Source organism: Helianthus annuus, chromosome 1, assembly GCF_002127325.2.
Source record: "Helianthus annuus cultivar XRQ/B chromosome 1, HanXRQr2.0-SUNRISE, whole genome shotgun sequence".
NCBI classification, from domain to species: Eukaryota; Viridiplantae; Streptophyta; class Magnoliopsida; order Asterales; family Asteraceae; genus Helianthus; species Helianthus annuus.
In genome coordinates this window covers 22396143-22416876 of record NC_035433.2, presented here as the reverse complement: position 1 = coordinate 22416876, position 20734 = coordinate 22396143, and the positions used below count along the sequence as shown (strand labels likewise).

Genomic DNA, 20734 nt, shown 5'->3' with positions numbered 1-20734 from the left:
CCACCAATCATATAGAACAACGTAAATAGTAAAAGTAAATGTAATTTAACCAAACCAATCCATATGAAAGGTGTTCAAGACATAAGTATAAATTCAACGTTTAGCGGAAGCATATGAGTAAAAGCCCAATCATAAGTAAAGTATGAAATGTCAAATGTTTAATCAAAGCATTCACGATCCTTGTCCACAACGACCGCGCCTCCCAGTGCAAGCTCCATGTATACCTAACGACCTGCAAGGCATGTAATAGAGAGTCAACAACTAGTTGAGCGAGTTCACTGTAAGTAAGTTCGTAATAGTAAGTTGGTTTCGTAACATGTGGCTCTACTAGGCTGATAGTATGTTCTATTAGTGGGGGTTTCCCATAGTTGCATATACACTAGACTATTTGTAACAATAAGTGTTCTTCTTAACCCGAGAACAGCAGTACGTACAAGGTTTACGTAGGTTTTACGTAAGTGTCCTTCTCAACCCGAGGACAGTGATACGTGGGGGGTTACGTAGGTTTTACGTAAGTGCCTGTCACAACCCGAGGCAGTAGTGAGTATAAGTTTACGCCGCCATCATAAGTAACCAACATCTCGTGACCTGACGTCACCCCAAAGGTTACGCCGCCATCATAAGTAACCAACATCTCGTGACCTGACGTCACCCCAAAGGTAACGCCACCATCACAAGTAACCAACATCTCGTGACCTGACGTCACCCCAAAGGTAACGTCACCATCACGAGTAACCAACATTTAGCACCTCAAGGATGCTAGTTCACATAAGGCAGATGTACACATACAATGTTAATAGCACGTCAACTACTCGACAACTACCTTCACAATCTGACCACCATTAAGGTTCGAAACCTATGATAGAATAAAATTTATCATGACACAAGTAGTGCTTTAAATATCAACTTCTACCACGCCCCATACCTATACGACCTCGACATCACTAAGTAAAACAACATACGCCTACGCAGGACTAATGAAGCCAGATTAATCACTACGTCGTACAAAAATATTGTTTGTGAAAAAAAATGTTTATAAAACATTTTTGTCGCATAACTCTTTAATATCTAAAACTCATGACACGTATGAAAACATATGAAAAGCATGTATGCTAGCCCCGAAAATATTTAAGAGAAAGGGGATTAGAACTCACCGGTTGCAAAGCTTCCAAATCCACAAGCTAACTGTCTCGAATTGCGCCCTCTAGAGAAACTTCCTCATGTAACTCTAACCCGAGCACTATCAAGTTCGAATCACTCGCGGCCCCTATGAACCCGTAAACCCGCACCGGGTAACCCATGCCCATCTGCCACCATTCCCATGCAATAACACTAAATTTAATCTCCATATATGAAACCCATGTATTTAGGGTATATATAATGGTGGAACCCACAAAATAAAAACACCATGCAAAACCTATGATCATCATGCGTATGGTGGAAGTTCACAAAATAAAACCCCAAAATTCACATATCATTATCATCATCATTGACATTGCCTCATCACCATGACATATTCCAACACTCTCTAATACATTCTCGTCTAAATTTAAGTGTTGCTCACTTATAACTACACGAGGGATCTTGTATTTGGCTAGATTCATGCAAAGATATAAGTATACATGCCATCACCACACACAAATGCTCCCATGAAATCCCAAGCAACCAGATCATAAGCGTTATTATCCAAATAGAACTATAACTCAACATCATCGTCAACCTTCGCCATACAGTTAATCATCACCCTCTTCATGACTTTGAACCACCTTCACCAGCAAATCTCATTTTACCATAAACACCACAACATCCAAACCACCAACCGTCATCGCAACGGCCAGCCGACAAGGTCTTCGTCACCACCCAAATGCACCATTCCGACCTGTCTCTTAACTTCGACGTCACCGAACACGTACCGGCTGATCACCATCCACGTCATCGACCTTCACTATGCACTTCCTCACCAACCGAAATCTCCTCCGTCTCCAAAACCACCAGCCACCTCCATCGTCACACCGCAACCACATCCGGTCAGCGCACAACCACATCGGAGAGTCATAACACCAATACACACAAGGTTTCAAACAGTACCCTACCACACATCAACACTATCAACATCACCTTTGTCCGCTACACCATCGTCATCTTCACCACCAGATATCACTATCACCACCGAGCACCACTACCGGAAACACCGAGACTATCGCCTCAAACCACCGTTATTATCGAACACCATAAGCAGCCGTCAAACATCGCCACCATAACCATCATTACACATCAACTCGGTCATCACTGTCGTCGTCTTCTACCACATAGCCAAATACCACCGGACATCACTGTCACACCACACACCGCACCCCTTACCGCGTGATACCATCACGGACATTGACGCAAACCACCACCGTTATGAATCACGTTGACCACCCCAACAATCTTTATCATCATCAACCAACACCATATCCTAAATGATTTATATACATGCATACTCAGTGTTATTTGCTAACAGCACCCTAGAAAACCCTCATGTAAATAAAAACAAAACATGAATAACCAATTTGAGGTTTAACCTTGTATCACGATTTGCAACTTGTCCAGACCGACACTACCGTCCACGATCGTCGACTGTAGCTTTCCCTCTCTCCCTCGTCGTTCTTCTGGCAACAAAATACCACTTCTGCCATCTAGGGTTTGGTATTTTTTTATATATACATATATGTATCCCAATTAACACTATGGCCCTTCTAGTTCCATCACATTAAATATTAAATGCATAATTTGTGACAAATTACATAAAAGCCCTTCATGTTTCATCTTTATGCAACTAGGTCCTTTTCTATTTCGTTAAATCATAAACGTTATTGTTATTGCTTGTCATCTTGGAAATCGTAACCTTGTCTGTACGAACCGACCATGCCACTTCGGTGATCGAAAATTGGGATGTTACAAGTCTACCCCCCTTACAAGAGGATTCGTCCTTGAATCCCGTTAGTCAAAACCAAACGTACCAACAATCTCATTACCATACTTTCACATCCTTGAGTGACACGCAATCATCTTCATAAATGTCGTCATCATTGTGTTGTTCTAAAATCTGATTACCATCCATGGTAGTCGAAAGAGTCTTATTTACCGCATGCTTTCAACTTTACAACTTGCATCACCAGTTTATGCATTCCTCATACAGATCGTTGTTCGATTCTGTACTCGCGAAGCCTCCTTATCTCTCGTTTCGCATCTCTACTAGTTGGGCACTACCGAGTGATTCCCCACAATCTTCAACGCGAAGAGCTTCACCTGAAGGTCCCATCTATAAAAAGCAATCGACTTACCGTTTTCTACATAGTCACCCATGATATCGTCTACTTTGTCATTGATTACTTCGTCTAGGCCGTCCAATTCTGTAATTGCCACTCGCTCGTTGACTCGCCTGCCATGTTCCAATAACCACGATAACAGTCATGTCGATGTCGCCTCATAAATCTTGAGAACTGAACACTTCCCGACGCGTTATCATTGTCCATTGTACCCGAAAGAAGGGCGTACCATATCCACAATCAGTCGTACAATTATCGAAGTCCAATAATTATCAAAGGCTTAAGCATCATCTACAAACCGTTACCTCAAGTAGTATTCGTCCTGTTTCCATTCTGCAGTCTCAACTCCTCAAATTCTCATAAGTATACGTCAACTAATTCTTCTGTACAAAGCCTTCTCGTCACAAGTTGTCGTGTTACACCGTCACTTGCCGTTGAATCCTTTGGCACCGCCACACTTCCAGTGCGGTTGCATCGCTAACCGCTTGTGCAAACAAGAGGTACGTTCCACACCGAGATCCGTAACTCGAGTTAAGACAATACATCATAATGCTAACGTAATGCACAAAAACATCACATAAAAGCCCACCATTAAGAAACAATCAAGTGTCAGCACTTCACATTCGATCTCTACACAACCTGCCACTTAAAACCTTATCACAATAGGCTAAGAAATTTATTGCATTCCATCATTATCAACCTACCACTAGGGCATTAACAATTTAGGCATACTACAATACTCAATTCACATGTCTTATAGAAGACCATTCATAAAAGCACACCATATCTCTATAACATTCCAAAAAGCAAAGTAACACTTGCTAAATGGTAACTGCAGCTACCGACCTCGTACAACAATGATTCTAGGTTTAGACACTTTCTAAATGGTAACCGCAGCTACCGACCTCGTACGACAATGATTCTAGTTCTAAACCTGGAGAACACGTATACCTCATTTGTGACCATTATCATTTGTCACCATTGTACCCATATGAGGGTCCACACGGTCGTACCCTTCATAGGTCGTACCAATCATCATACTACTATCCATACCCAGGTTAGACACGTCTACACAGTTTCTATAGGTTACGCTTAAGCAACCATACACATAACATCATCTTAAACATTCAACGTGCGCAAGGCGCAATAAAGACCATAAGTACAGACAAATCACAAGTTATGTCTATACTAGTCTAGCCACATAAAGTGGTCGACAATGACCGTTAGACTATTTCAAAGATACTAAAACAAAATCAAGCTATTCAAGCATTGCCACATGGCCACGTATAGCTACACATAATCCGACAACAACCACATATGTACACACCAACGTCTAAATGCATGTAGCAAGACTCATAAACGACTCCATCATTAACTAATGGATGGTAATACAATGCACTCTCGTATAAAGGCATGATGCCACCATCACCCGTGATAAGCCACCCAAAGGCAGAACACTTGCATGATTCATTCCAGGTCATCATTAAGAACATGGGAAGTAACAGTAGACTGCCAATAACGTTGATCAAGTGCTATTAGTAGTTGATGTCACCGCAGACGTTCTAAACATTTCCCGTCATGGTCACACTAGTATTTTGCGTTCCATGTAATTGAAACACACAACACAAAGAAATTTTAGTCAATAAACGCAACATGTAAAACATACCTCTTGGCTCGGGGTTACTCGTGGTGGCATTCATTATTTTGGTCCCATTAAAGTTTAAGTTTAGGCATTAAGAATGCTAATTTCTCTTAAACCAATGCTCTGATACCAACTTGTAAGGCCCCTAAACCGGGCACCCTATAGTCGGGTCACATCACAGTGTACTGTTTAAAAATAAGACTTTACTCGAAATACGCAGCGGAAAATTTTAATTAAAACAGTACATGATTAAATAAAAACTCAAAATGTTATTTAGTTTCTAACAAAACGAATGCCTTCCACCCTAACACAAGTAATCTCATCCGCTGACCAAGAGCAACAATGACTCGAATCACACACCTGCAAAACAATCTAACATACATGCAAAAGTCAGCTACGCTGAGTGGGTTCTAATAGTTTAAGTTAAGGCTTTTAGAACACATCGTAAATGATGTATTTGAAAGCCAAACCACCACAGTTGCAAAAACACTAGCGTTTATTAAATTACGTTGACATCGTTTTTAAAGTTTAACGGGTCCAACCCGTAAACCAAGACTACCCATATCTTAGACCCAATCATCCTACATGTAATCCTTTCCGATTTGGATCAGATCACTTAAACATCAAAATACAACCCGATATGCATCTTAATTCATAGGACGATTAACCAAACCGATCCGTATCTAGGACATAACAACTAATGTTCTAAAACTCAATTGTAGCTTAACCTCGTTCGTCGACTACATGGTTTAACATCATTTGTCACCCGCATCATTTGACATCATTCGTCAACTACACAAATAAATATCACATACCCACCATTTAACTAGCGTGAAACACATAAGCACATAAGGTGGGAACCTAACACATCATTTGTTGCCCGTAGGCTATCATCATTTTCCCTCGTCAGGTCACCCCCGTCAGGGTTTTGTCTCCTCCAATTTGACTCCGAAGAGTCCGTCACCCGCATATTAACCCCGAAGGGTCCGTCGTTGCCACTAGGGCTAATCATCTAAACACCACAAGGGTGTTTCTCGTGACCTGACGCCACCCCGAAGGTAACGCCACCATCACGAGTAACCCACATCTTGTAACCTGACGCTACCCAGAAGTTAACGCCGCCATCATAAGTAACCAACATCTCGTGACCTGACGTCACCCCACTGATGTGTGTAAAATGCAACAAATAAATCACATCAATTAAGGCATAAAACTAACCCTTTTTAAGTACTAATGTTGGAAAAAGAGTGTTTTTGTCTTTCTTTTGTATTTTCAGGATGAAATGAGCTCAAATTCACAAAGAAGCAAAAAGACAACTAATTCTAGCATAAATACAAGAAAAGGAATAAAAGTAGACTGCCCGGACCCTCAACGACATCCTCCAAGGCAAAGAAGAGAAAGCAGAAGACTGAACACGCCCCGTGTCCAGCGGACACGGGGCCGTGCCCAAGAAGCAGCATAAAAGACAAACCTATAGAAGCTTCCATTGCCCACCACGGGCCGTGTCCAGCGGGCACAGGGGCGTGGTGAAAGTACAGCAGGCGCATTAATTGTAATTGCGAATTACAATTAATGAGGAGAGAGAGTGTCAGACGGGCACGGGGGCGTGTCCAGCGGACACGGGGCCGTGCCCAGCCTTCTGTTCAGCCTATAAATAGGAGTGCTTGGTTTCATTCCATCTCATCCCTTGGCACACCACCTCTCTCACACTTCATCCACCACCCATCACCACCATAATACCATCATCCATTGTCCATCGTAGAGTGTGTGAGTCGTCTCGGGATCCAAGATTGATCGTAAGAGTTCTTGACAATCAAGGCCATGTTTGCCTAAGTCTCTTACATCACTTGGTGAAGACAAGTGTTTAGTATAATACTTTTTATTTTTAATCTTTTGCACTTTTTATTTGGTTTTGTATTAATGACTTTAATAACTAGTTACTTATGTTGAAGGTGATCTTTCCTTATCGTTTGTCCGTGGTGTCTTGGCGTTATTTTACTGTCTATATAAAATAAAAGATTTTCACCATTCATATCTCCACGGTCTATATGGAGGTATGTTCGCTACCTGGTCGGGGGTTAAGGGAACGGTTTGGTAAGGGTCTTGCCCTTGTTCAGCGTTTAGAGGTCCTGCTTGGGACCTGGGTCAAATTTAGTAGGACCTGAAGAAGACATCCCTTCTGTAGTGATTCCGAACCACCTGCAAGTTCAGACTGCTGATTGCTCGCACTTGAGTTTCGGGAGCTTTAGTTCAAGAACGCTAAGGTGGTTGAGGAGTTACAAAAGGAACTGGAGAATGCTCGAGTTCAGATTCAGAGTGTTGATCCTTCATATGTGATTACAAACTATTTTAACTTGCACATTTTATATCTTTACATTTTTTATTATCTGGCTTACAATGCTGAGTAATAATCTTTTCAGGACCCTTGAAAGGATTTGGAACACAAAAGAATCACATTATTTTGTTTGTGTGGATATATAATCACAGCATCTTACCAGGTAATTAAAACTTTGGTTTTTGGTTTATTCAGGTTTCGGTTTGGTTAATTCGGTTTACAAATTCAATGTTCCTGTTGTTTAGATTAAAACAGGAACCGAAACCATAACGGTTATTCGGTCAGGTTTACATGAAATTGAATTGAATGTTTTCTAAATGATTTCAGGGGCAGATTTAGATGTTAATGGTCATAGCACTTCAAACAGCAGCAATTTACAACTGTAAGTATTACCCCTTTCAAAGGTCATAGGGAATGGCAGGTGAGACTCTTTAGTTTTTGTTTTATTTTTTGATAGGTAAAATATGTAAAAAAAAATAGATAATATATCGCTTAAAAATTAACCGAATGATTTTTTGGCTTAAAAATGGGTCGGATTCTTTTTTGCTAAATAAGAAACGGGTGGAATGCTTTATTGCTAAAAAGGAAATGGGTCGAATGCTTTATCGCTCAAAAAGAAGCAGGTCGAATGCCTTTTAACTTAAAAAGAAGCGGGTCGAAAGCTTTTTTCGCTTAAAAAGAGACGGGTCGAATGCTTTACCGCTTAAAAAGAAGCGGGTAGAAACCTTTTCGCTTAAAAAGAAACAGGTCGAATGCTTTTTTGGACCTTGAATATAATGATGTAGGAATAATATTAACAAGTTGCATGATTTTTGGACCTTGAATTTGGGGCAAATAGAAAATGATGACAAGGCTTATACTTTTTTTCAGGAACTAAGGGCAAAAATGCAAGCAGGTGAAGGTGCCTTGGCCGTTGCGGGTGTTCGACAAAGAACATCAAGTTTGTTGTCACCTATGTCCGAGCGACAGACGCTTAAAGAAAATATTGCTGCTCCAGTTCGTTGTAGTTCCGCAACGTGTGGCCACTTTTATCACCTGAAATGCGTAGCTAAGCTGCTCCAGAAAAATGATATGACCAAGCGACAGACGCTTAAAGAAAATATTGCTGCAGGGTAACCGTTTATTTGTCCAGCTCACAAGTGTGCCATCTGTAAGCAAACCGAAAACGGAAAAGTCGAAGATTTGCAGTTTGCAGTTTGTTGATGCAGAGGTTGAAGGGTTTTATCCCAATTCAACAGAAATGTTGTGTACAAAGGTATCTTTTAAAGTTTCGGTTTTTCAGTTGGAAATGATTCTGCTATATATGTGTTCTGGATCTTTTTTTTGGGGTTAGGGATTGACTGAGGTTACTATATTGTAAAGAGAGCTAGCAAGTACAGGGTATTAAATTTGATTTTAAAAGCTATTTGTTATAAAGAGAGTTAGCAGTTATGGGGTAAATAATTTGAGAATTAACTACAGTAAAAAACTAAATATTTTTTTTTTAAATATTAAACCTATACGTTGCACTTAGGCCTTAGCGCTGCATATTAGGGTTGAGTTGCTGAGTATATGTTCCACACAGCGTCTGTTTGTATCATATCAGATGCTCTTCCGCTTCAGAACTCGAATTATTGGTAAACGAATTATTTTCGGACATATTAGGTTCAGATATCGATGAAGGCTATATATCTGATACCTTAGCAGGGGAGATGTGTCTAGGGCTTTGAAAATTTACAGTTAAAAACCGAACTGGTCAGTACCAGTTCGGGTTCTCGCATCAAACTGGTTTTTTTGTGCCATAAAAAACCAAAACCGGTTAAAAAACCGGACCGTTGTTGCTTTTTCTCTCAGGTTTGCTCTGGTTTGGGAGGGTGGGGCTGGGTGTGGGCTGTTGTGGCTTTCATACCATGCTGGCAGGGTCATCAAGGGCCATGGGCTGGGCTTGTTTACTACATTTTTGCTGTTTGGGTTGGGTCAGCTTCGGGTTGGGCTGGTGTTATAAGGGGGAGGTGGGTAGTAAAACCCTATAGATGTTCTTGGAGTCACTTGGCCTGGATTTAGAGATTAATTCCTATCAGAAGATAAGCTTTTGGTCCAAGATTCACCATTTGGACCTCGGATACATGTTACTGATATGTTTTATGTTGATTTGGATCTGGCTGAAGGCCCACAAGGGGGTTCTACAGGCCCATCTTCTGTTGATGCTTCAGCGGCTTTGTTATCAGTGGATTCATGCCATATTGTTAAATTGGGTTGTGTCTAGGCCCATTTGGGTGGCTGCTTCGATGTTAAAGACCGATGCTCAAAGTGGTTTGCTTTACACAAGTCCCATTTATTGTATGATGTGTAGTCGTTTTATAGTGTTAAGTTATTTTTGTAATAGTCAAAGTAGAAATAGGTTTTTTTCGAGCCCCTCGTGTGGGGTGTTTGGTTTCTTATTTTTGGTCCCCAAAGCCTGGTTTGGGTGACAATGATACGGGGGTATGCCCCTTTGGATGATGTATTTATTTTTGTGTGTGTTTAATATACTTTGCCGGCCAATGCCCTTTACCCAAAAAAAAGGTTATTTTAATATACCTGTATATCTTGTTGCCACTCACAGTTGTAGCCGTTGACCTTATTTTGAAATTTGAGTAGTGCCTGAACTCATGCAACTCTACTGGCGACTATGTTATTAGAAAATGTCACTGTTTCATCGGGTTAGATGGCCATGAAATACAAGGGACAGCAAGGTTAAAATTTTTGTATTTTAACAAACTATACTACCATAACATACTTGGATTATTTTTAATGTCTACGTAAATACTTATTTACAGATTTAAAGAAAAATGAGTACTAATCATTATGTTTTTTTTTTTTTTTTTTTGTAACTATTACAACTTTATTGTGCATGTTACATACTAACAGACACATATATTCACTTGCCTAGCATCAATAATCAGTTTACCGTGGTATTACAAAGGATGCGTTGTTGCAATAGGAAACTAACAATCAGATCTTCTGTGTTAGTCTGCATTGATCATCAATTCGAAGAGCAACCAAAGTTTATATAGAACTATATCCATATACGAACATAAGCTAACTTCTTTCCATATGAACACAATGATAGTGATAAAACTACCGCGCTTGAGATAATAATGTTTAGTAATCGTATGTATTAGAAATAAATAAAGTTAATTGATCATATATACTATAAATAAATCAATTATATTTCTTCAAAAAATAAATGAACTTTGTCCGGATTTATTATCATTTATAGTAAGAATAAAAAAACTTAAAATGATAGACCGATTAGTATTAGCTCTTAAATTTATGAAGTTGATATTATAATATTTGAAATGATTCAATAAACTACAATTAAGATGAAATATGAAGGAAAATCATATATTTTATCGCATTAAGGTAATTGAGATGTGTAAGTCTTATTAGTAATAGGGGTGAGCAAATACACATAACCGACCCGACCTGACCCGAAACCCGAAAGTATTGAAAATGCAGAACCGAAATCTGGACATCATTTATAAATCATTATCGGTTTAAAGCTTAGTCGGGTATATCGGTTCCCTTAAAAAACCTGAACCAGATTTCATCTCTACATAGAAGTTCGAGAGCATTAGTTCTTCACTTCATATCTGTTCCATGTACAAAAGTATATCACCAAAGAATCGATAAACTAACAGAAAAACCAGTGCCAACATATCACGAATAAAAAACTAACCTAAGTACTATACAATATATCACGAGACGACTGATAAACTAACGGTAAACGGGTATCCTATTGTAAATCGCCACTCCCGCCGCATCGCGCGGGTAAATGGCTAGTATACATATATATATATATGTATATATGTATAGGGGAAAGATAAATCGAAAACCCATGTGAGTTGAGAAAACCCAAATAAACCATATGTAACATTTTTATTTTTTTCTAAAAAAAATAGGAAATGTAATATAAATGTACACGGACCTATTTATGAAAAAAAATGAAAAAAACGCTTACTATTTTTTTTTTAAAAAAAAATGTTGAAAATTTATATGTTACATTTTTTTGGACATACATATTATGTAACCTGAAATTTTGTAACATTTTTTTAAAAAAAACTACTTGGTGTTTTTTTGTGTTTCTTTTTTTAAAATGTTCAAATATATGTATATTACATTTCCTATTTTTTTTAGAAATGTATCTTGAGTTTACATGGTTTTTTTACAAAGGTTTTCTGAGTTTTCTCAACTCAAGTGGGTTTTCGATTTATCCTTCCCCTATATGTATATATATGTATATATATATATATCGGCTGTCCTGCGTATTTATAAATACGCAATGACATACAAATATGCTGCCTGGGTTATTCAAAACCCTAAAACACTTTACAATTAACCCCCTTGATTATTATAGCTATTACAAAATGTCCTAAACTATGTTTCTCAAATACCAATGGTGTCAAATGATCTAACAATCTTTATTCTTGACCAATCATGTTTTGGAAATTCCCAAACAAGTTGGCGGTACTGACCAGAGAAGGAAGGCGATGAATGTCATTATGATGGTTTCGTTATGGAGCATATGGAAAACTAGAAACAAAGTGATATTTGAAGATGAGCAAGCAAAACCGGAGAAAGCTATAGGAGAAACAAAGTCCCTAAGCTATTTGTGGGTTAAGCATCGTTGTAAAATTGTTCGTAGCAACTCGCTTGGAGGCGTTTCTTTCGAAAAGAAAAAACAATCTATAAATCTATAATTTTAGTCACCGCTGTTCTCGTAAGAATACTTGGCGCGGACAGGTAATATAAAATAATATACTCGCAACTTACTGACCATCTATAATTTTAAGGGGTGTTTGGGATTCCTTCTCAAAAACAACTTATTAACTTATAAGTCATAAGTTACAAATATTAACTTCTCAAAAATAACTTCTCAACATATAAAAACAACTTAAATAAGCTAACCCAAACACTATAAAAACAACTTATTCTTTTTTTATAAGTAAATAAATTATAAGTTGCTACAAAATAAGCTAACACAAACAGACTCTTAGTCACCGTTGTTCTCGTAAGGATGGATATATAGCATGGACATGTTGTAATTGTTAGCTGACAGCTGGCTCAGACATTTGAACTGTCTTTCTGTCGTGTACTCTTTTGGCCCATGCTACCCTCTCATTTACTCAATTTGAGGCCAATAATAATTCAATACTGGATAACCAACCGATTACTGTTGATTCCACAAAAATCACTCACTTATTGATGAGGTTTCACTGACTCATCAGAGAAGATGCAGGCGAATGGTGGTTTGGTTGCTGGATCGCATAAGAGGAATGAGTTGGTCAGAATTCGACATGATTCTGATGGAGGGGTATGTGTTTTTGTCTACAACAGCGGCGTGTGATAGTATACTGGATTTTGTTTCATTTTGTGCTAATTGTATCAGTATTTAGGGCTTGTTTTCATGTGTGAATCGTTCTTCCCCAAAATTTGCATAATTTAAACACTTTTTTTTCTTTTTCTTTCTCAAGACATAGTCTAGACACTTTTTGACTGAGAGGTTATGATAATTGTGCTCAGATATGGTGTCTATAGTGAAATTGCTTTAGTTAACTAATCATATGATGTAGTAATCAAGGTGTGTAGTAAAGTGTTCCTCCAAAACTGGTTGAGGGTTCTAGTCAGTTCGTGGACGTTGATGTGGATTTAGGAGTAGGTTTAGATATGTGTGAGTTAGCCGTTATAGAAAAAACATGTTTCGGTAATCACTTCCAAGATGTCGATCGATTTGCTTTTGGCACTGGCACTGGCACTGGCACGTTGTTTATTTTTCTTAAAATAAAGGAGCTTTTTTAGGGCGGGGGTGTCAGCGGGTGCAGCCTCTCTTTTCTCTAGGATGGAGGAAAATTCCCTAGACCCTACCAATAGCGTACTTGGCACGTTTATTTGTTTGTTTGTACATTTTTTTTAATTCTTGATTTCGTGCACTGATAATGCAGCCCAAGCCGTTGAAGGACTTGAACGGGCAGACATGCCAGATTTGTGGCGACACTGTAGGCCTAACTGAAACGGGTGATATATTTGTTGCTTGCAATGAGTGTGCCTTCCCAGTATGTAGGCCATGCTATGAGTATGAGCGGAGAGATGGAAATCAAGCTTGCCCTCAATGCAAGACTAGATATAGAAGACACAAAGGTTCTGCTCATCTGGAAGTTGCTTTTGTGTTGACTTTTGGTCAATAATAGAGTTGAAGTTTTGAAATGTTTTTCAGGGAGTCCTCGGGTTGATGGTGATGAGGAGGAGGATGATGTTGATGACTTGGAAAACGAGTTCAGTTATCCTCAAGGAAATAACAAAGCTGCACGCCAATGGCAGGGGGATGATGCTAATCTTTCTTCATCTGCTAGACATGATCCGCTTCCCCTTCTCACTAATGGCCAACAAGTGAGTCATGATTTATTAATGCAGTATCGGTAACCTTAAAAAATCATAAAAATAATAATAATAATAATAATAAATCTTTTTTCAGGTATCTGGTGAAATTCCAAGTGTTAGAGATAATTTATCTGTAAGAAGTACATCGGGTCCATTAGGTCCAAGTGACAAGCAACTTCCATACATCGATCCCAGACAACCAGGTGCCTTGTTAACTAGCCAGAAAATACTCTATTTTAATTAGTAGTAAGTTTATTTCATGTATTTGCAGAAATGTGATTTGAGATTCTATGGTATATGTTATTGTAGTTCCTGTAAGGATTGTTGACCCAACAAAGGACTTGAATGCTTACGGCCTTGGTAACGTTGACTGGAAGGAACGGGTGGAAGGATGGAAGCTAAAACAGGAGAAAAATATGCAAATGACAAACAGATATGGCGGTGAAGGAAAAGGAGGGGACGAGATTGAACGGACTGGATCAAATGGAGAAGAATTGCAAATGTAGGTGCATTTCAGTTTCATTATTAGAATTATTTAAAAAGATAATAAGTTAACCTACAAAAGTGGATGATTTATGTGACAGGGCTGACGATGCTCGGCAACCAATGAGTAGAGTGGTGCCTATTTCATCAGCTCATCTGACGCCATATCGTATTGTAATAATTTTACGGTTGATTATCTTGGGTTTCTTCTTGCAATACCGTTGCAGTCATCCAGTGAATGATGCTTATCCATTGTGGTTGGTATCTGTTATCTGTGAAGTCTGGTTTGCATTGTCATGGCTTCTTGATCAATTCCCAAAATGGTTCCCTGTTGAACGTGAGACCTACCTTGACAGGCTTGCATTGAGGTATACATATATGATTTTCATTGCAAAGGTTTTATTCCTCGACAGTTGTCTTTCTCTATTTATATAAATAATTGTTATATTTGCAGATATGACAGGGAGGGCGAACCGTCACAACTGGCACCTATTGATGTTTTTGTGAGTACAGTGGATCCGCTAAAAGAACCTCCACTCATCACAGCGAACACGGTGCTATCGATTCTAGCTGTGGATTACCCTGTTGACAAAGTCTCTTGCTATGTGTCTGACGATGGTTCCGCCATGCTCACGTTTGAGTCCCTCTCTGAGACTGCTGAGTTTGCAAGGAAGTGGGTCCCATTTTGCAAGAAGCATAGCATTGAACCCAGAGCACCCGAGTTCTATTTTGCTCAGAAGATAGATTACTTGAAGGACAAGATTCAGCCTTCTTTTGTCAAGGAACGTAGAGCAATGAAGGTATACACTTTCACTTTTAATTGAGGTCTAACATGTTCATGTAATAAAAAATTGTTTTAGTGTTCTACCCTTATATTAATATTTCGTTAATTGATGACAGAGAGAGTATGAAGAATTTAAGGTGCGGATTAATGCTCTTGTAGCGAAAGCACAAAAGATGCCGGAAGAAGGCTGGACAATGCAAGATGGAACTCCTTGGCCTGGAAATAACCCTAGGGATCATCCGGGAATGATACAGGTGAATAGGTGTCACTTATCTTTTTTTTCTCAATTCCCGTAAAAATTATGGTACAATGTTCTCGATCCTTAGCAAGGTTATACCATGCGCATGGGCGTAGGATAATAGGGGCGGGAGGGGGCGGTCGACCCCCCGAACTTTTTGTTCAGTAGTGGGGAGTATGTAGTTTTCGTATAGAAATTTTTTGGTATATACGTTTTTGACCCCCTGGTTTTATAGAAAGATTTTGGTATATACGTTTTCGACCCCTCGGTCGGAAATCTCAAGCTTCACCACTGACCATGCGATAGTGAGATGACGATGATAGTTACTTATGGTTGTGTAGGTGTTCTTAGGACACAGTGGAGGTCTTGATACAGATGGCAATGAGTTACCACGTCTAGTTTATGTTTCTCGTGAGAAACGTCCTGGTTTCCAACACCACAAGAAAGCTGGTGCTATGAATGCTTTGGTATTTTTTATCTCCTTTTTTAAATATCTTCTTTAATACACATATGCATATAATACAAAACCATTTTTGTATGTATAGAAGTGGGAGAACCGAGTAACACTTATAGTTGATGTTTTAACTGTGATACATTTGGTGGCTATGTACATACAAGTGCTTATGCGGTTCTCTAGTTAAATTTGGTTTTGTAATGAACACACACACCCCTACGCATGCATGCATACAAACATACATATTGGTTTTTTAGTTAGTTTATAAAGGCTTCTTGTCATTGATAGATACGAGTTTCCGCGGTGTTGACAAATGGGGCTTATCTTTTGAATGTTGATTGTGATCACTACTTCAACAACAGCAAAGCTCTGAAAGAAGCCATGTGTTTCATGATGGATCCTGCGTATGGAAAGAAGACCTGCTATGTTCAGTTCCCACAAAGATTTGATGGGATTGATTTGCACGATCGATATGCTAACCGCAACATTGTCTTCTTTGACGTATGTTTCCTTCTTGTTAATCGCTTTATTAGTTGGTCATCTAGTTCTGATTATTCAATTTGCATTTTTTTTAGATTAACTTGAAAGGGTTAGATGGCATTCAAGGGCCTGTATATGTCGGGACAGGTTGTTGTTTCAACAGACAAGCTCTTTACGGATACGATCCAGTTTTGACCGAGGCTGACTTAGAACCAAACATTATCATCAAATCCTGTTGTGGTTCACGTAAGAAAGGAAAAAATAGTAACAAGTATACTGATAAGAAGAGAGCAGTCAAAAGAAGCGAATCGAACATTCCCATTTTTAATACGGAAGACATGGATGAGGGTGTTGAAGGTTTGCTCCTTTTAATTGGCTGCATTTTATCTCTCTTAGTACTTTGTTTGCATCACATGCATTTTCTCTTAGTACTAAATTCTTGTTTGGCAGGATACGATGAGGAAAAGTCATTACTAATGTCTCAAAGGAGCTTAGAAAAACGATTTGGTCAATCATCAGTATTCATTTCTGCTACTTTTATGGAGATGGGAGGTATTCCACCCACCACAAATTCCGCTACCCTTTTGAAAGAGGCTATCCATGTTATTAGTTGTGGTTATGAAGACAAGACCGAATGGGGTAAAGAGGTAATTTAGCAATCTTGATTCATGATGCATGTAGGATGACAATTGTGTCAGCTTGTTGGGTTGAATCGTTGTAACTCGAACACATAAAATTGTGTAACCAGAACACATTAATGGCGTATGGTTGTGAACGTGTTGACTGATTGACCTGTTTAGTTAAAGGGGTTGACATTTATTTAAAGGGTTGACTAGGCAACCTGTTTAATTAAACGGGTTAAACATGTCAACCGGAACACAACCCGGTTTATTAAATGGGTTCAAAGGTCAATCTGAACACGACTTGTGTATTGAACCGGTTAAATATGAGAATTAATTGGTTATTTTGTTTCGGGTCCTATAATAAATTGGCACCCGGTCTATGTGTTTAAGCGATGGAAACAGTTTCTTTGGGAGATGCAATGCATCATAAAGATGCCATACTTCATTGGTTGCTGACACTTATTATTCACAGATCGGATGGATTTATGGATCGGTGACAGAAGATATTTTGACGGGATTTAAGATGCATGCAAGAGGATGGATCTCAATCTACTGCATGCCTCCACGCCCTGCTTTTAAAGGGTCTGCTCCAATTAATCTTTCTGATCGTTTGAACCAGGTTCTTAGGTGGGCTTTAGGTTCAATCGAGATCTTACTCAGCAGACATTGCCCTATTTGGTATGGGTATAATGGTAAATTGAAACTATTGGAGCGTCTCGCCTACATCAATACCATTGTGTATCCACTGACATCGATCCCGCTACTAGCTTATTGTGTACTTCCAGCTGTCTGCCTTCTCACCGGCAAGTTCATCATTCCCGAGGTATGCATACTTGCTTTTATTTTCATTTCTGCTTCATAAAGGCAGTAAAAAGTGTGAAGATAACACTAGTTTTGAATGTTAAAATTTGAGTTGGTGTTGATTTCTGATACGACATTATTTAAGGGTTACAGTTTATACCAAACAGGTTTGGGTTAATTTTGGTTTAAACCTGTAGACACGTTTATCTAAACGAATCGTGTTTGGGTCGCCTTAAGGGGTTCGCCGGTACGGTTTAGGCTGTTTATTACTATTACTATTACTGTATTAAATTTGACATTGTCATCTTTGATTGATTGTTGCAGATCAGCAACTATGCGAGTATGTGGTTTATTCTTCTTTTCATCTCAATTGCCGCCACGGGAATCTTGGAGCTACGGTGGAGTGGTGTAAGCATCGAGGATTGGTGGAGAAACGAGCAGTTTTGGGTCATTGGTGGGACCTCGGCACATCTTTTTGCAGTGTTCCAAGGTCTGCTCAAAGTTCTTGCAGGAATCGATACCAATTTCACTGTCACATCAAAAGCAAGCGACGAAGACGGTGATTTTGCAGAACTCTACATTTTCAAATGGACGGCTCTCTTGATCCCGCCAACCACCGTACTCATCGTCAACTTGGTCGGAATCGTCTCTGGGGTATCGACAGCCATCAACAGCGGTTACCAATCGTGGGGTCCATTGTTTGGAAAACTGTTTTTCGCCATCTGGGTCATTGTCCATTTGTACCCTTTCCTCAAAGGTCTGTTGGGTCGACAAAACCGCACACCTACAATTGTTATTGTGTGGTCGATTCTTCTCGCTTCGATTTTCTCATTGCTGTGGGTTAGAATCGATCCTTTTACGACAGACGACAAGCTTGATTCGATACGTGGACAGTGCGGGATTGACTGTTAATTTTAGTGCACGCTTTTGGTATATATAATGTACAAGAATTGAAAAAAAATGGCAGGATGACTATAACATCTGACGGTGGTTTTATATATTTATTTTTTTATTTCTCTTCCTCGCGAGTATTTTGGTAGTTAAAAGCTAGTTTTAACTTTTAAATGTGTATATATATGTAAGAGTGTCAAACAAGTTTAACGATGTTAATTACGTTTTTGTCGATAATATTTACTTTTATTAATGGACCGATTATGTTTTGTTAAGTATAACACAATGAGTAAAGACCATCTATATGTTATTCTAAAATGTACTTCATTTTATTAGGAAGCTTAGTGTTGTACATTTGAGAACAAAATCCACATACTACCCACGTGTAACATCCCAAATTTTGTTGTATTAAATCTTGAATATTATAATCAATAACATAATGTTTAAAAACAAATTATGTTTCGATAATGCAATGAGTCATTAAGATGTTTTTTATAGAAACAAATTGATCTATTTAAATAAGGTTAGTCAACACTCAACACCTCAAAAAGGACGTAACACATCATGATTCCCGAAAAGAAAAGAATTGGGAGGAAAAGAAAAAGGGTAAATTAGTTTTTGAGTGTTCTTTTATGGGTTTTAACTAGTTGAGTCCAAAAGCAAAAAGTTTAACGACCTAATTCCCATAAGCAATTTCTTTAACCATTTGAGTCCAAATTTCTAACTCAGTTAGAATTTTGTTGTTAAATTTTGTTAAATGACCAAATTATCCTTATAAAACAGAGACTCAAAAAGAAATTTACCCTTAATTAAAAACTCTGTTTTGCACTGTAAAACAACAAACAAACTTCAAATTTGAAAATTGACTTTTGAATTCAACAACTTCAAATGCCTTTTGTTTATCACCCTCAAAAAACCAAACAAACTTCAAATTTAACTTTTGAATTCAATACTTTGTTAAAAAAGATATTTGCAAACAACAAATATTTTCTAAGTTTAATCAAGTGTAGGCAACAAAGATATTTCCACTATTTCTTTTAACACAGACACCCAGCCCTACACCTCTTCATACCCGCCACCGTAAGATGATGAAGAGAAGAAGATTGGTGGTGCCGGCGACGGCGGATTACTCTGCTTGTGCATCCCCAGCAACAGCATCAACTGCCATTGAAGTTCCATCATCTGCTTGAAGTTCGATCTTCACCTTTTGCATTCGAAGAAGAGGATGATGCACGATTCGAAGAAGATATCATAACAATGCCATAAATGTTTCCTTTTTTTAACCCAAACATAAATTTCTTCACCAAATTCTGGCCGAGCACACGCCGGAATCCTCGTCGGTGTTACCTTAGAGCTCTTGCCATCTTCCTTCTTCTTCGTTTCCATGTCTTTTCCAGGTATTCTTGTATGCTTTCTGGTCAGAATTTACCTTAGAGCAAAAGCCCATGTTGATTTATCATAACCGTAATGAAAAATGTTGAATTTGAGTGATTGAAACTAAGGTTCATCCTTATTTTTTTGGGAATTAGAATGATAATGAAAGAGAAAGTATAAGAGATCTGGTGTTTAGAAATGAGAGAGAGTATAAGAGAGAGAAAGAGAAAAATAAATTAGTTTGTTTTATTTATTTTTTAATTATAAGGGTAGTTTGGTCATTTAACAAATTTTAACAAAATAATTCTAACAGTGTTAGAAATTTGGACTCAAATGGTTAAAGAAAATGCTTATAGAGACTCCGGTCGTTAAACTTTTTGTTTTTGGATTCAACTGGTTAAAACCCATAAAACACAGGGACTCAAAAAGTAATTTACCAAAAGAAAAAAAAACCATGCTCCAGAGTTTTTTTTTAGGAAAGAAGAGGGGGGGGAAAGAAAGAAAAAAATTGAAAATATTGACCATATATATCTGTTTCCTTCCAAATTGGAGTGATTGGGTGAGAAAACATATCTCTAAAATTTGAACTCCTTGTGAATTCCCAGATTACCCTTACACATTCTCTTTTATAAAAAACACGATTCTACACACGTTCACAGCAAAATTTTAGCGCTAACCTACCTGCAACTGGCGGCAATATACTGCGATCTTCGATCTTCTTGTCGTCTGAATCATTTCAGGTTCTCCCTGTTTTTCCATCTTTTGCCCTAGTTATTGTTCTTCATTCACCACTGCGGTACTTTGTTATTTGAGTAATTTATTGTTGATGATAACTTGCTATACGTGTTATTTGTTTCAGAAAGAAAAGGTTTTTAGATTTCTTGGTGTTTGGGTTTATAGATAAAAAAGAAAGATGAGT

General features: G+C 38.4%; 1 protein-coding gene and 1 long non-coding RNA gene across 2 annotated transcripts; both read left to right on the top strand.

The window, feature by feature from the left end:
• The first annotated feature begins 7048 nt into the window (after positions 1-7048).
• Positions 7049-8588, top strand: LOC110935375. Its single transcript, XR_002589086.2, has 4 exons — positions 7049-7286; positions 7374-7451; positions 7616-7670; positions 8159-8588. It is a non-coding gene; the product is annotated as an uncharacterized LOC110935375 (long non-coding RNA).
• Positions 8589-12319: 3731 nt separating this feature from the next.
• Positions 12320-18694, top strand: LOC110944449 (cellulose synthase A catalytic subunit 1 [UDP-forming]). The gene is made up of 14 exons (XM_022186115.2): positions 12320-12623; positions 13252-13447; positions 13524-13696; positions 13782-13890; positions 13997-14189; positions 14272-14538; positions 14625-14970; positions 15071-15208; positions 15534-15659; positions 15935-16147; positions 16222-16483; positions 16577-16773; positions 17222-17572; positions 17875-18694. Exons 1-14 carry the CDS (start codon positions 12543-12545, stop codon positions 18460-18462), a joined length of 3240 nt encoding a protein of 1079 aa, XP_022041807.1. The 5' UTR covers positions 12320-12542; the 3' UTR covers positions 18463-18694.
• The last annotated feature ends 2040 nt before the right edge of the window (positions 18695-20734 follow it).

What these genes read in the sequence shown, in the direction of transcription:
- LOC110944449 (XM_022186115.2), top strand. Translation starts at nt 12,543, where the DNA reads ATGCAGGCGAATGGTGGTTTGGTTGCTGGATCGCATAAGAGGAATGAG. An exon ending in ATCATCCGGGAATGATACAG is followed by an intron (nt 15,209 to 15,533) that starts GTGAATAGGTGT and finishes ATGGTTGTGTAG; the next exon opens with GTGTTCTTAGGACACAGTGG. An exon ending in CTGGTGCTATGAATGCTTTG is followed by an intron (nt 15,660 to 15,934) that starts GTATTTTTTATC and finishes TGTCATTGATAG; the next exon opens with ATACGAGTTTCCGCGGTGTT.